General features: G+C 45.5%; 1 protein-coding gene and 1 long non-coding RNA gene across 4 annotated transcripts in view; one reads left to right on the forward strand and one right to left on the reverse strand.

Moving 5' to 3' along the window:
- The window catches only part of LRRC24 (leucine rich repeat containing 24), a 30,790-nt gene extending 15,968 nt beyond the window's left edge, over nucleotides 1-14,822 (reverse strand). For 2 of the 3 annotated variants that reach the window (XM_083749215.1, XM_083749214.1), the window contains exon 1: nucleotides 14,660-14,822. In XM_083749215.1, the coding sequence (XP_083605341.1) occupies nucleotides 14,660-14,694 (35 nt within the window). In that variant the 5' untranslated portion in view covers nucleotides 14,695-14,822. The remainder of the gene's footprint in view (nucleotides 1-14,659) is intronic. The other variant, XR_014566782.1, reaches the window with a different exon arrangement.
- Nucleotides 9,148-12,141, forward strand: LOC310849061. The gene is made up of 2 exons (XR_014566760.1): nucleotides 9,148-9,329; nucleotides 11,940-12,141. It is a non-coding gene; the product is annotated as an uncharacterized lncRNA (long non-coding RNA).
- Nucleotides 14,823-16,426: the final 1,604 nt, after the last annotated feature.

A 16,426-nucleotide genomic window follows, 5' to 3' on the forward strand; every position in this document is an offset into this window, starting at 1 on the left:
AAACTGAAGGCTTTTGCAGATGACTTAGTTTTGACCCTACAGGAGCCAGACACTAGTACAAAAAGAGTTTTAGAACTAATCCGAGTTTTTGGTCAGGTAGCAGGATTTAAATTGAATAAACAAAAAACCAAGGTCTTGGAAAAAAAACTTAACAAGCGTGGAAAGAGAGAGGTTCCAAGAGGAAACTGGACTAATTATGGTAAAAAAAGTGAAATACCTGGGAATTAATATGACATCTAAAAATGTGAATTTATTTAAAGACAATTATGATAAATGTTGGACTGATATTAAGAAGGATCTAGAAATATGGTCGAACTTGAAGCTTACCTTGCTAGGACGAATTGCAGTGATTAAAATGAATGTATTGCCTAGAATGTTATTTTTGTTTCAGACATTACAAATTGTGGATAAACTGAATTGTTTCAAGAAGTGGCAGAAAGATATATCTAAATTTGTCTGGCAGGGCAAAAAGCCCAGAATAAACTTTAAGATACTTACTGATTCAAAAGAAAGAGGGGGATTTGCCCTGCCAGACTTAAGACTGTACTATGAATCGGCAGCTTTCTGCTGGTTGAAAGACTGGCTACTACTTGAAAATGCAGATATTCTGGATTTGGAAGGTTTTAATAACATGTTTGGTTGGCATGCATATATCTGGTATGGCAAGGTTAAAGTGCACAAGGGTTTTAAAAACCATATTGTCAGGAAAGCATTATATAATGTTTGGACTCGGTATAAAGATTTGCTGGAAAATAAAACTCCCAGGTGGTTATCACCAATGGAGGCTAAAGAGGTGAAGAAGCTAAACACGAGAACCAACTGGCCAAAATATTCTGAGATTTTAGAAATAGAAAGTGGCGAATTTAAATTACAGAGTTTTGAGAAGATAAAGTCCAAGGTACGAGATTGGCTCCATTATTATCAAATAATGGAGGCCTTTAAACAAGACAGGAAAATTGGGTTCCAGGTGGAAAAATCGAAATTAGAAACTGAATTGTTAGAATCCAATACTAAGAACTTATCAAAGATGTATAACTTGCTGTTGAAGTGGAATACAATTGATGAAACTGTTAAATCAGCAATGGTTAGATGGGCACAGGACCTAGGACATGACATTATGTTCGCTGACTGGGAACAGTTGTGGACCACAGGTATAAAATTTACGGCTTGTAATGCCTTAAGAGAAAACATTATGAAAATGATTTATAGGTGGTACATGATCCCAGTCAAGCTTGCTAAGATTTATCATTTGCCCAATAATAAATGCTGGAAATGTAATGAGACTGAAGGTACCTTCTTTCACCTTTGGTGGACCTGCCCGAAGATTAAAGCTTTCTGGGAAATGATTTATAATGAAATTAAGAAAGTACTCAAATGTACTTTTCATAAGAAACCAGAGGCATTTCTTTTGGGTATGGTGGGCCAACTGGTGCCAAGGAGGGACAAGATCTTTTTTATGTACGCCACAATGGCAGCAAGGATTCTACTAGCAAAGTATTGGAAGACACAAGAGCTACCCACGCTGGAAGAATGGCAGGCGAAAGTGATTGACTTTATGGGACTGGCAGAAATGACCGGCAGAATCCGCGACCAGGAGAAAGAAACTGTGGAGGAAGACTGGAAGAAGTTTAAAGTATATCTTAAAAATCGTTATAAAATTGAGGAGTGTTAAAGTGTGAAGGGAAAGGAAGATGTATAATTACAGCTATATCTATTTTTTTTTCATTTAATGTGATATTGAAAAGGAGAATAAGTTTAAATTTTAATTGGCTAAAAGAGTTGCTGAAAAATTGTGAAACTAGGATGCAAAAAGGGGAAGGTATGGGGAAGTCCGAGAAAAGAGGCTTATGAAAAGGAGGTTAAGAAAGTTGGATCTATGTTTTCTTTTTGTGTGTGTCTGTTGTTGTATGTATTATTTAGTGTTGTTGTGTCGATAAAATTGGAAAATCAATAAAAAATTATTTTAAAAAAAACAAACATAAGGCCACCTCCTTAATGTGAGAGAAACATTCTCGCTAAACTGAAAAACAAAAAGTCTAACACCCACTCGAGTGCCAACAGGAAGCTGCTCTGCTCCTCACAGGAAGCCCCCCTCTATTTTGTCATCCAACGTTCCTTTCTCCAGGACACGGGTTCAAAACATCTACTAGATTATGAAGCTCTTATGGTGGCTGAGGGCAAGTCAGTCTCAGTCTCTCTCTCTCTGCTTCTTCATCTCGTAAGTGGTAGTAATAGCCCACCTAGCAGTTTGAAAGCATGTCAAAGTGCAAGTAGATAAATAGGTACCACTCTGGCGGGAAGGTAAACGGCGTTTCCATGTGCTGCTCTGGTTCGCCAGAAGCGGCTTAGTCCTGCTGGCCACATGACCCAGAAGCTGTATGCCGGCTCCCTCGGCCAATAAAGCGAGATGAGCGCCGCAACCCCAGAGTCGGCCACGACTGGACCTAATGGTCAGGCGTCCCTTTACCTTTAATAGCAATCTACCTCGGGATATTGCTGTGAGAGGCAGACGTTCCACAAAGACTGGACAACACGTGGGAAGTCTGGAGCGCTTATAAATAGGACGTAGCTATAATGTGTTTTTAAATTATTATAATCCGCTCTGATCCTCAAAAGATAGGGTGGGGATTAAATAATATTATCAGCCTCTTAATAATGAAGGATTATAAAGGATCCTCCTTTGAGATTATAATGGATCACGCATGATGGTTCACCATAAAGCTGAAACAAGGGGAGGGGACCCCCAAACCTGACCTTGAGGCCTGGCATGGCATAATTGTGGGGCAGAGAGAGGTTGGCATAGATCAGGAAAGAGGGGCTTGTTGGGATTGAGCCATTGTGAAGTTTATATAATAATAAATGGCATGCAGAAAGAGGCTAGAGAAAGGTTTCTCTCTCTCGCAAGACCAGAACTGAATGTTGGCAGTTTCAGGACAAATAAAAGAAAGTCTTTTTTTTTACATAGTGGATAGTTAAGCTATGGAACTCCCTCAAAGAGCAGACAGTGATGGCTACCAAAAAGTAGGCTTTAAAAGAAGATTAGACACATTCATGGAAGAGGAGAGGGCTCTTGATGCTCAAAGTACGTTTCTGAGCACAATTCAAAGTGTTGGTGCTGACCCCATCTTTCTGCCCAGACATTGAGGTCCAGCACTGAGGACCTTCTGGTGGTTCCCTCACTGCAAGAAGCAAAGCTACAGGGAACCAGGCAGAGGGCCTTCTCGGTAGTGGCACCCTCCCTGTGGAACGCCCTCCCATCAGATGTCAACAAGATAAACAACTACCTGACCTTTAGAAGACATCGAAAGGCAGCCCTGTTCAGGGAAGTTTTTAATGTGTGACATTTTAATGTATTTTAAATCTTTGTTGGAAGCCGCCCAGAGTGGCTGGGGAAACTCAGCCAGATGGGCGGGGTACAAATAATAAATACTTATTATTATTATTACTATTATTATATTATTATAGCACCCAGGACAGCTACTCTCCACCTCCATGGTCAGAAGCAGCAATGCTTCTGAATACTAGTTCCTGGAAGGAGGGGAGAGTGCTGCTCTTGTGCTCAGTCTGCTTACTGGTTTTTCCCACTGGGGCATTTGGTTGGCCATTGTGAGAACAGAATACTGGGATGGATGCGACATTGGCCTGATCCAGCAGGGCTCTTCTTGTGCGAGGGGATCACTTCCGTTTTTCCAGTGTTGACAACATTTAACATGGTATTCTGGGCTGGTGGACTTTTACCATAGCAAGCCAAGAGCCTTGGGACAGCTGCTCCACTTACGCAGACGGAGAGACTGCCACAGAAGCACGCTGGGGCACAATGATGACTTCTTCCTGAATTGGGTCCCCTCTGCATTTAGAGAGCTGCAAATAATTCTAAAGCAGCTTAATGGTATGGGGAGGATTTGAGAGCCAGCCTGCTAAGGAGACGGATTAGCCACCAGCAAGGAGAAGCAGCCCTGCCAGGGCACCTGGCTCCCTAGGAAGGGTAGTGGAACAACACGGCTCAATTGTCTATCACAGTCAGGGGGGACACACAAGCTTCAAAAAGCCTAGAGTGTCAACGTGGAAGACATGCTTGTGAGCTCCTGGGTTATGGCCCCCTCCCTCTCTGGAGGAAGAAGGAAGATGTAAATACTTTTTTCGCCCAAGTTTTCAAGTTAATTGGTAATAAATATACTGAGACATCTATATTTATCAAAGTATTTATGCTGATATATTTTCATTTTTAAGCATATATTGCAACTGGGAACAGAGGTACCAGTCTTCTACAGAGCCACTTTGTCTTACCTAACTCCATACTGTCTACACCAGCAAACTTTTTCAGCAGGGGGCCGGTCCACTGTCTGTCAGACCTTGTGGGGGGCCGGACTATATTTTTTTTTGGGGGGGGGGGATGAACAAATTCCTATGCCCCACAAATAACACTGAGATGCATTTTAAATAAAAACAAACTGTAAAAACACACTGACTCCCGGACCATCCGCAGGCCAGATTGGGCCAGATCTAGCCCCTGGGCCTTAGTTTGCCTACCCATGGTCTACACTGAGAGGCAGAGGCTCATATTTACCCACATTCATGGTTTTTTTTAATTGGGAGGAACATTAATATATTACTGGTCTGTCTTATACTCATCCATTAAGTAGGCTTGTTCCTTTTACTATGTTAGCCACCTTGAGGATCAAAAATGCAATGAATAAGTTCAATAACAAACAAATAATAATACACTGCAAATGCAGAACAGACCAGCAGCTGATGCAGCAAGGCATCGGCTACAAGAAAGTTCCATTCAGAACCTTGAAATTGAAAGTGCCATTCAGAACCTACAACTAGGCAAATCTCCAGGCCCCGACGGACTTACCTCCAAATACTATAAGGTTTTGAAAGACTATTTGATACAGCCTTTGTTGGAGGTTTGTAACCAGATTATGGAGGGGAGGAAGGCACCGGAAACGTGGAAAGAAGCCTTCATCACATTGATACCCAAACTAGAAACTGAAAAGACTCAGCTGAAGAACTACCGCCCCATCTCACTCCTAAATGTGGATTACAAAATTTTTGCAGACATTTTGGCAAGTAGGTTTAAAAAAGTGCTTAATTAAGTGATCCATAAAGACCAGGCTGGCTTTCTCCCTGGTAGGCATTTGTTTGGCAACACAAGAAACATCATCGATATTTTGGAACTTCTACAAACAAAATTAAACACTAGAGCGGTGTTAATCTTTATTGATGCGGAGAAAGCCTTCGACAATATTTCCTGGATGTTTATGAAGAAAAACTTGGAAGGGATGGGAGTGGGGCGGGGGTTTGAAAATGGAATAGAAGCAATATACTCAGAACAAAAAGCGAAATTGATAGTAAACAATGTGGTGACAGAGGAGTTTAAAATTGAAAAAGGGACACGGCAGGGGTGCCCCCTATCCCCCCTATTGTTTATTTCAGTTCTGGAGGTGCTATTGAACATGATTAGAAAGGACCGGTTGGTACAGGGAATTGAGGTCGGAGTGAAACAATATAAACTGAAAGCATTTGCAGATGACCTGGTATTAACATTGCAGGAGCCTGTCTCTAGTACTAAAAGAGTGTTAGAATTAATTTCGGACTTTGGTCGGGTGGTGGGATTTAAGCTAAACAAACAAAAAACTAAGGTTATAGCAAAAAATTTGACAAGTACAGAAACAGATGAGTTTGTGAAAGAAACAGAATTAAATGTGGTTAAAAAAGTAAAATATCTAGGGGTGTATCTGACCTCCAAAAATTTGAATCTGTTTAAGGACAACTACGAGAAATGTTGGTTAGAAATCAAAAGAGATTTGGAAACATGGTCAAGATTGAAACTTTCCTTGTTGGGCCGAATAGCAGCTATAAAGATGAATGTATTGCCAAAAATGTTATTTTTGTTTCAGACCCTACAGGTCGTGGACAAGGTGGAATGCTTTGGAAAGTGGCAGAGGGATATTTCTAAGTTTGTTTGGCAGGGCAAAAAGCCCCGAATAAAGTTTAAGATATTAACTGATGCGAAAGAAAGAGGGGGATTTGCCCTGCCAGACTTGAGGTTATATTACGAAGCTGCAGCCTTCTGCTGGTTGAAAGATTGGATTTTACTGGAAAACACTGATGTCCTAGATCTGGAAGGGTTTGACAATGCTTTTGGGTGGCATGCATATTTGTGGTATGACAAGGTTAAGGTGCACAAATTGTTTAAAAACCACATTGTCAGGAGAGCAATTTTAATGGTCTGGACAAAATATAAAGACTTATTGGAGAGTAAGACTCCGAGGTGGCTCTCACCGGTGGAGGCCAAGGCACGTAAGAGACCTAATATGGAAGCCAATTGGCCCAAATATGGGGAAATTATTGAAAAGATTGGAGACAATTGGAGGCTGCAGAGCTTGGAAAAACTAAAAAACAAGGTGCGAGATTGGTTGCATTATGCACAAATTCAAGAGGTTTTTAAAGTAGACAAGAAGGTTGGATTCCAGGTGGAAAAATCGAAACTAGAGACAGAATTGTTAGAACCAAAAAGTAAACTACTTTCGAGAATGTATAACCTGTTGCTTAAATGGAATACTCAGGATGAGACAGTCAAATCCGCCATGATAAAATGGGCGCAGGATTTGGGGCATAACATCATGTTCGAAGACTGGGAAAGGTTATGGAACACCGGAATGAAATTTACGGCATGTAGTGCCTTGAAGGAAAACATTATGAAAATGATATACCGGTGGTACATGACCCCAGTCAAGCTTGCTAAGATATATCACCTGTCTGATAATAGATGCTGGAAATGTAAAGAAGCGGAAGGGACATTCTTTCACCTCTGGTGGACATGCCCGAAAGTGAAGGCCTTCTGGGAAATGATTCATAATGAATTAAAAAAGGTACTGAGATTTACCTTACCTAAGAAACCAGAGGCCTTCCTTCTGGGCATGGTGGACCGGAGAGTGTTTAAGAAGGACAGAACTTTTTTTATGTATGCCACTACAGCAGCAAGGATTCTGATTGCAAAATACTGGAAGACACAAGATTTACCCACACTGGAGGAATGGCACACACAGTTGATGGATTATATGGAACTGGCTGAAATGACTGGCAGAATCCGAGACTTGGGAGAAGAAACATTCGAGGAAGATTGGAGAAAATTTAAAGACTATTTGGAAAAACATTATAAGTTGTATGAATGTTAAAAAATGCACCTTTTAGGAAATTCTAGCTTCAGTAATGTTAAATTCAAGAAATGGAAATTAAGGTACAAGGAGTCAGAGATAGAATAATGAAACAACTTTATTGTGTTAAAATGAAAATGTACATGATTTGGGTTATAATACATTTGAAATTGGGCAACATGATAAAAAGGAAGATACAATAAGTATTGAAATAAGTTAACAAATTGCAGACGTTATGTATCACAGAGAATGCAGGGTTGGGAGGATGTGGGGAAGTCCAACAGATTTGGAAAAAAGGGTAAGAAAAATTTGTAATTTTTCTTTTTGGCTTTTATAATACGTTCTTTATTCTTTTTTCTGTACTTTATAAAACTAATAAAAAATATTATAAAAAAAAAGAAAGTTCTACACAACCCCCGTGAAATAAACGGGAGCCACACAAGAGCATCCCACCAGGGCTTGCAAGGGAGAACTATGGATTGTAGGTCCAATGACATCAATAGCTGAAGAGGTATAACAGGAAGGGTTCCTCCTTCCCCATGTGAAAAAGCATGCTACTGTTAAATAGCAAGTAAGTACACATATTAAAAAGGAATGTACATGAGCTGAGGATGTTTGCTTGATGGGATCCTGCATGTTCACCTCTGAAAAGATGCAATATAAGAACATAACTATGCACACCATGTTTTTCATTTCACTTTTAAGTTGTATATTGCTATATTAAAGGTAAAGGGACCCCTGACCAATAGGTCCAGTTGTGGACGACTCTGGGGCTGCGCCACTCATCTCGCTTTATTGGCCGGGGAGCCAGCTTACAGCTTCCGGGTCATGTGGCCAGCATGACTAAGCCGCTTCTAGCGAACCAGAGCAGCGCATGGAAACGCCATTTACCTTCCTGCCAGAGCGGTACCTATTTATCTACTTGCATTTTGATGTGCTTTCGAACTGCTAGGTTGGCAGGAGCAGGGACCGAGGAACGGGAGCTCACCCCGTCGTGGGAATTCGAACCGCCGATCTTCTGATCGGCAAGCCCTGGGCTCTGTGATTTAACCCACAGTGCCACCCACGTCCTATACCGCTATATTAGAAAGGCTATACAGTCATACCTCGGGTTGAATGTGCTTCGGGTTGAGCGTGTTCAAGTTGTGCTCCGCGGCAACCCAGAAGTAACGGAGCGCATTACTTCCAGGTTTCGCCGCTCACGCAGACGCTCAAAATGACATCACACGCGTGCGTGGAAGCGGCAAAACGTGACCTGCGCACGTGCAGACACGCCGTCATTTATTACGTTTGCTTCAGGATGCGAACGGGGCTCTGGAATGGATCCCGTTCGCATCCCGAGGTACCACTGTATTACTATACACAAGGCGGTTTATATGCTGGGGGGGGGGATACAAATATACAAGGTCACACATCGTATAGCAATCAGATGCAATACAAATAAACCATAGTAAAATATAAAATTATGACTATGTATGTATGTAAAGCAGCTTCACCAACATGCTTAGAGATGCCCCCCCCCTTCAAGCCACTGGGCATCTCTTATTTCAATATGATAGTTCATATAAATGCATTTAACGTCGTAACTTGCCCACTACCCAGCACTGCTGAACTATGCTCCACCCCAATCTCATTCTGTCAGGTTTGTTTGAAACCAGCTTGGTGGAGGAGATGCAATCTCTTCTGGTGTATCTGGGGGCAGGAGAAGGGAGGGGAGAATATGTGGGGCAAGATGTGCAGCAAGGGGACCACAACACTGTTGGCGTATTTATTGCTGGCACTTCTGCCAAGCAGGTCTGCTGTTGCCATGGCGCAGGCAACTGGCTGCAATGCCCACTAAGTTGGGAGACATCGGGGGAAGGGGGTGGCAGCACCGATGCCATGCTAAGCAGGACCCCTAGGGCACAATTTCCTCACTCTGCTGTCACGGTGGCAGGCTCCTGTCAGACCAATTTAGGGCGTTTCACAACAGAGGCTTGAGGATGCATTTTATCCTCTGGAAGGCTGCATTTGCAAATGTTTTTGGTGTTAGGTAAGAAAAATAAAGAGAAAGGTATCTACATCTAATGTGCATTCAAACTAATGTTGGTTTTTTACATCCACAGTACAGTATGCCCTCCAGTGACACGACCCCCCGTTTACCAGGGGCAGCCTCTGAATTTTCTGGTTAGTATTTAAAAAATATCTTTGTTGCTTTTGCAGAGACAAATGTTGTCAGTGTGCACTAAAGTTCTTCGCATTTCAGGCTTCCCACCTGGATCTCTAGAACTTAAGTATTTGGGGGGAGGGGATATTCATTTTTATTCCATGTGCATACAGTTGCAGCTACCCTACATATGCAACGAGATTATTTGCAAGATTAAGCGCTCATTTTTAAAAAACAAAGAAAAGCTACGGTCAGTATAATATGTACATCAGCCAGAGAAAGGCTTTCCAACAATATTCCATTGTGCACTCATGATGATCTGCACTCAGGATGGTATTGGAGCTGTTAGACACAATTCTGCTTTCAACACTGCTTGCACTGTAGACACAAGACTCCTGCCTTCCAGGAGGCAATAATGTGGTAACATTGTGGGAGCATCACAAGACAGGACAGTGTGTGGATGGTTCAGTATAAACCCACCACCACTAATGCACTATTATTGTGTCAATGGCATGTCGCAGAACTCATCCTCCAAAAGGCAACAGTCTGGAAGGGCCCTTCTATTGCTGTCTCCTTGGAGCACAGTATACATGTGTGCTGATACTGTTAGGCACACCGTGTATATTGATAGCACCATATAAATGATAAAATTGACACTGTAGAGTATTATTTTTATCATTATTATTTATTGAATTTATATACTGCCGTATACCCGGAGGTCTTAGGGCAGTTCACAGAACAAAATAAAAATGTAAAACCACAAAATATATAATCAAAATAAAAAGAACAACCCAATAACCCCCCCCCCCAAAAAAAACCACCGCATTTTAAAAGGGCATAGGATGTCGATCAAATCAACCAAAGGCCTGGTTAAAAAGGAATGCTTTTGGCTGGCGCTTAAAGGCATATAGTGAAGGCGCCAGGCAAACTTCCCTGGGGAGAGCATGCCACAAATGGGGAGCCACTGCAGAGAAGGCCCCGATCTCATGTTGCCACCCTTCGGACCTCTTGAGGAGGCGGCACATGAAGAAGGGCCTCAGAAGATGATCCCAAGGTCCGGGTAGGTCATTATGGAAAGAGGCAGTTCTTGAGGTATTGCGGTCCTGAGACGTTTAAGGCTTTATAGGTCAAAACTAGCACTTTTAACTTGGCTCGGAAACTAATTGGTAGCCAGTGCAGTCAGACCAGGATCAATGCAATATGTTCAAACCGTCTTTCTCCAGTGAGCTACCTGGACGCTGAATTCTGCACCAGCTGTAGTTTCCGAACTGTCTTCAGAAGCAGTCCTACGTATAACGCACTGCAGTAATCTAACACTGAGGTCACCAGAGCATAGACAACAGTAGTTAGGCTATCCCTATCCAGATAGGGACGTAGCTGGGCCACCAGCCAAAGCTTATGGAAGGCACTCAGGGCCACCGAGGCCACCTGAGCCTCGAGTGACAGCAAAGGACTCAGGAGTAACCCCAGGCTACGAACCTGCTCCTTCAGGGGCAACATAACCCCATCAAGAACAGGCAACCTCCCACCCATCTGGTCTAGGGAACCACCCACAGTCAGTGCCCTCAGTTATCTGGATTGAGTTTCAGTTTGCTGGCTCTCATCCAGTCCATTACCAAGTCAAGACACTGGTCCAGCACTCCCACTGCCTCACCTGCAGATGTAAAGGAGAAATAGAGCTGAGTGTCATCAGCATACTGCTGACAATGTATTCTGAAACCCTGGATAACCCCACCCAGCGGTTTCATGTAGATGTTAAACAATGTGGGGGATAGGATTGAGCCCTGCCGGACCCCACATTGAAGGTTCCACGGGGCTGCAAAGCATTCCCCAAGCAACACCCTATGGGAACAACTGTCCAAGTAGGTCTGGAACCTCCTCAAAGCGGCGCCACCAACCCCTAGTTCAGACAGAAGGGTACCATGGTCGATGGCATCGAAAGCCACTGAGATGTTGAGAAGAATTAACAAGGACATGTTTCTCTTGTCTCTGTCTCAACAAAGGTCATGATACAGGGCAAGCAAAGCAGTTTAAGTGCCAAACTTTTGGCAAAGCATCCACCTTTTGTCAGAAGAAAAAAAGCATCACCTGTTTTCACATTAAAACATACGCTCTTGCTTTAGTTTGGCCACACTTTAGTGGCCAAACGTCACTTTAAAAAGTTTGCATTCAGTGAATCCCTAAATACCACAACTTCCCACAATGTATAAATATAGCAGTGGTCAGATCCAGTATCCCTGAAGTGGTTAACTTCTTAAATGCGAGTTCAAGGAGTGCACTTAGGGGGCAGCAGGACCCTCAGACTTAGGTTTGGAAGTGTAATATTTGGGGGGACTTGCAATGATGCCGTTGTGTTCCCAAGGATTCCTTGCAATGTGGAAGAACTTGGCAGAGTGAGGGTGGGGGATGAGAGACCCTCTCTCAGGTCACCCACAGTAGCAGCCTAACACACAGACATCAAACATGGCAAGCTTCATCAGAAACCAAAAGAAGTTGTGCTGTCATAGGGAAGCTGCACCTGTTGGATTTCAGTTTGCTGCACAGGCTGCCAGAAAGAAGCTGCTGTTCCCAGTGATGGAGAGCTATTCTGCAACAGAAGCCTCAATCCTTTTTCCTTTTCTTTTTGGCAGGGTGTGTACATGTGTCTGTGGTCCCAGCCTTTGCTGTATACACAAGGAAGCACGGCACTCCCTGTTTGTTACTATAGCTCCATCATTTGCCATTGAGTAGCTATGGCAACCTGTGTGAACCAGGGGAAGGGAGCAGAGAACCACTCACAAGACTGTGCAAACATTGCCTAATCAATAAAGCTGGCAAACAGGGGCTTGCAAATTGGGTTGCACAAGCCCTTCATTTAATTATCTCTTTTTCTAAGAGGATTTCGTGAAAGGAGTACAGTACAAACACTTCTTATGAAAGGAGTTAACCTTACTCCCAAAGCATTATTTCGTGTGAACCTTATCAGAGTACATATCACAGTTCAGAGGCTTATCAGAGAACACATCACAGCTCAGAGAAGACGCTTCCTTCACTTGAGCACAGGCCCTGGGTCAATCATTGCTATCTTCAGATCTGGGAATGTCCCTTTCCTGACGCCCTAGAGGGTCTGCCAGTCAGTGCAGACAACACTATGCCAAATGGACCAAGGGTCTTAACTTGGTACAAGACAGTTTCTTGTGATCCCGGAACCCACCCCACGTTCACTCCCCTTCCCAGGATGCCTCTGTCCACCAGAGACAGCAACTTTTCCTTTTTCAACAATGGGACACATCCTTCCCATGAACTGGGGGAACGTGGCTCCCGGGTGGAGTCTATAAAGGGGCCTTTGGCATCCCCTTGGATGTTTTGGACTACAATGATCACCAGCCCCAGCCAGCTGGAGGGATTTCCCTCCCCTGGAACAACCTTGGCTTTGCATACATGATGCTTGATCTATGGCTTGCCCTAATTCCATCTCTCCTCCTCCCTTTCCCCCCAATCATGTTATTTATTAAAGGTGGTCATTAATGAATACACTGGTATCTCGGGTTAAGTACTTAATACATTCCGGAGGTCCGTTCTTAACCTGAAGCTGTTCTTAACCTGAAGCACCACTTTAGTTAATGGGGCCTCCTGCTGCGCGATTTCTGTTCTTATCCTGAAGCAAAGTTCTTAATCTGAAGCACTATTTCTGGGTTAGCAGAGTCTGTAACCTGCAGTGTATGTAACCTGAAGCGTATGTAACCCGAGGTACCACTGTACACATACCCAAGGACCTGTGTGCATGCAACATCTCTTAAAGGAGTGGAAAAACCCACCAAACAATGCCCCTTTAAAACCGAAAGACAACCCTCACAAACAAGCCCACAAATGTTACTAATCCACAATAATTTGGACTACAGTGTGTGGCTACATGCCTGCACTGAGAGCACCAGTCACCCTCAAGATTACAAAAACTTTCCTCCTTGTTTACCTGGAAGAGTTATTTCTTCCCTACAGATGGCAAAACGATCAGCTATTTACAAACCAGCAACAGATAATAGGGGGAAACAAGCAAAAACAAACAAACCCTCCCCCCATTCAGTTTAAAATACTATACTGAATTCAAAGTTAACTCAAGACACTAAGCAGAAACCCAAGCAAGAATGCCTGCCTGGGTTCAGAAGGCTGCTCTTAAGGAAACAAGATGTCTCTGCATGTCTTTGCATGTGGCACAAGGATGGGGGCCTTCTCACCAGCCCATAAAGGCGATGGGGGGGGGGTTAAAGAAGAAGCTGGCTTCCAAAGTAAGTGTGCAGGTCCCAAACCACATCAGACTTCGTAAATTAAAGACATCAAACCACATCAGACTTCCTAGATTAAAAACATCAGGCTCAACAGTAACAGTGATGGATGGCAATCAGCCCCATGGAGAATGATTGCGAAACCCTTTTGCCAAGGCTCACTGGGTGGGGGGTGGGAAATGGGTACCAAGGGGAGCCCCTGTATACAACCTGAGAGGTGCACCCCGCTATCCCCGGATATGCTTGTTGCATGCTTAGAGGTCTGGGTTCAAATCCCAGTTCCGCCCTGGCCAGGGGGAAAAGGCAGTCGCATCTTTTTGCATCTCTTTGGACACAGAAGGTCGCAGCCCCGGCATCTCCACTCATACAAGGGTCAGGGATTGGGAACAGATCTCTCTTCCTACCTGAGACCCAGGAGAGCCACTTCTAGGCTGGGGGAGCAGAAGAGCCTGAATGGCCTTGCCCAGTCTGCCCACACTGGGGAGACGCCTCCAGCAAGCCCCACTGCTAACAGGGGCGGGAAGGCAATAGACCTTCCACCTTAACCTTGCTGGATCGGCCCCATCAGCTGGCAGTCCAAGGAAGAATGGGATGGAGAGAGGATGCTCTGAGCCGGGAGGCTGCCCATCCTGGCATGCCATCCATGCCATCCATGCCCTCCTGCTGCAGCCCTGCTTGCCGCCCCCTTCTCCTCCAGAGCCCAAGCGCTGCCCCCTTTCGGGGGGGGGCGTCCCAAGGGGAAAAAACCCCACATACAAACCAGCACCCTAATGGAGCAACTGGGAGAGGGGAGACCCTTCGGGGGCCACCCAGTAACTCTGCCAGGGAGCAGCGCGGCTGAGAGGCGGCTCCTGGTCGCGCGGCGGGACCTTGTGGCGGGGAGTCCCAAAGGCCCCGTCTCTCCCTTGTCTTGACAGACGTCACTCGGCGCGCGACCCCCGCCCGCTCGCGAGTTACCTCAGGGCGAGACCGGCGGGTGGTTGGGGGCCGCTGCCGCCTCTCCCTCAGGCGGACAGGTAGGTAGGTAGGTAGGTAGGCCGTCCGGCTCCCCTCAGCTCCCCCGCCCCGCGAAGGTCACCGGGTCTCACCTGCAGCAGCGCCGCCGGGCCCCTCTCCATGGCATCCGCCGGCCTCGCAGCAGCAGCGCCGGGAGGAGCGGCCGAGGGCTGAGGGGGCGTCCAGAGGACGAGGGGCCGCCTCGCCACAGACGCCACCACCAGACGCGACGCCGCTCGCCTCGACGCGCTTCTGCCGCCCGCGCGCGACCCGCTCGGCCTTTTAAGCCCCGCGGAGGCCCCGCCCCGCGCCCGCCGCAGCCAACCACGCCGCGACGATGTGACGTCAGACGGGCCGCCGCTCCGGTTGGGCGGCCGCCGGAGACCCGGTCTGGGAGGAGGGAGGGAGGAGGAGGAGGAGGCGGGGCGCGGAGAAGCCTCGCCCACCAGTGGGAGGGGCGCAGGGCACGTGGGCAGGTGAGCGGCTGCACCTTTGGGGGGGGGGGCGCCGTGGAGGGAAGGGGCATCATCGCCCCAGGGAAGACCAGGAGGGGCAACATGGGGGGGACAACATAGCTGTCAACTTTTCCCTTTTCTTGCGAGGAATCCTATTCGGAATAAGGGAATTTCCCTTTAAAAAAGGGAAAATTTGACAGCTATGGGGGGGGGGGAAATGATTCACAGGTGGTATTTTGCTCCCAGTTGCCTTGCTAAGGGACGCGGGTGGCGCTGTGGGTTAAACCACAGAGCCTAGGACTTGCTGATCAGAAGGTCGGCGGTTCGAATCCGTGCAATGGGGTGAGCTCCATGACCCAGAAGCTGTACGCCAGCTCCCTCGGCCAATAAAGCAAGATGAGCGCCGCAACCCCAGTTGGTCACGACTGGACCTAATGGTCAGGGGTACCTTTACCTTTACTTTTAGGCTTGCTAAGTTCCGTATAGTTCAAGCTATGGTTTTCCCAGTAGGGATGTATGGAAGTGAGAGCTGGACCATCAAGAAGACTGATCGCCAAAGAATGGATGCTTTTGAATTCTGGTGCTGGAAGAGACGCTTAAGAGTCCCATGGACTCCAAGAAGATCAAACCTCTCCATTCTGAAGGAAATCAGCCCTGAGTGCTCAATGGAAGGACACATCCTGAAGCTGAGGCTCCAAGACTTTGGCCACCTCATGAGAAGAGAAGACTCCCTGGAAAAGACCCTGATGCTGGAAAAGATGGAGGGCCAAAGGAAAAGGGGATGACAGAGGATGAGATGGTTGGATACCGTTCTCGAAGCTACCAGCATGAGTTTGACCAAACTGCGGGAGGCAGTGGAAGACAGGAGGGCCTGGCGTGCTCTGGTCCAGGGGGTCACAAAGAGTCGGACACAACTAAACGACTAAACAACAATAAGGCTTGCTAAGATTTACAAGACAGAATCAGATAAGTGCTGGAAGTGATGAGCCTGCTGTCTTGGTTGGAAAGAAGTTCTACAATATACCATATTTTTCCGTGTATAAGGCTAGGTTTTTTTTCCTAAAAAATAATGTCAAAAATTAGGTGGCGTCTTATACACAGTTACATCTCCGCCCCCCCCCATTTTCTTAAATCTGAGTCCCCCAAAATAGGGGGTGTCTTATACACAGAAAAATACGGTAGATTTTAACTTCTGGGAAAAACTCTGGAAAAGTGACTTGAAGTTCACAACATGTATATTCCCTGAAGGAGAACTACTTGAAAATGTTTTACAGATGGTATTTATCTCCAAATAGGCTTGCTAAGATGTATAAGACTCGATCAGATAAGTGCTGGAGATGCAAAGAGGTAGAGGGAACATTCGTTCATATGTGGTGGACCTGTAAAAGGGTAAAAGAGTATTGG

Source organism: Podarcis gaigeae (genome assembly GCF_964106915.1).
Source record: "Podarcis gaigeae genome assembly, chromosome: 7".
NCBI lineage: Eukaryota > Metazoa > Chordata > Lepidosauria > Squamata > Lacertidae > Podarcis > Podarcis gaigeae.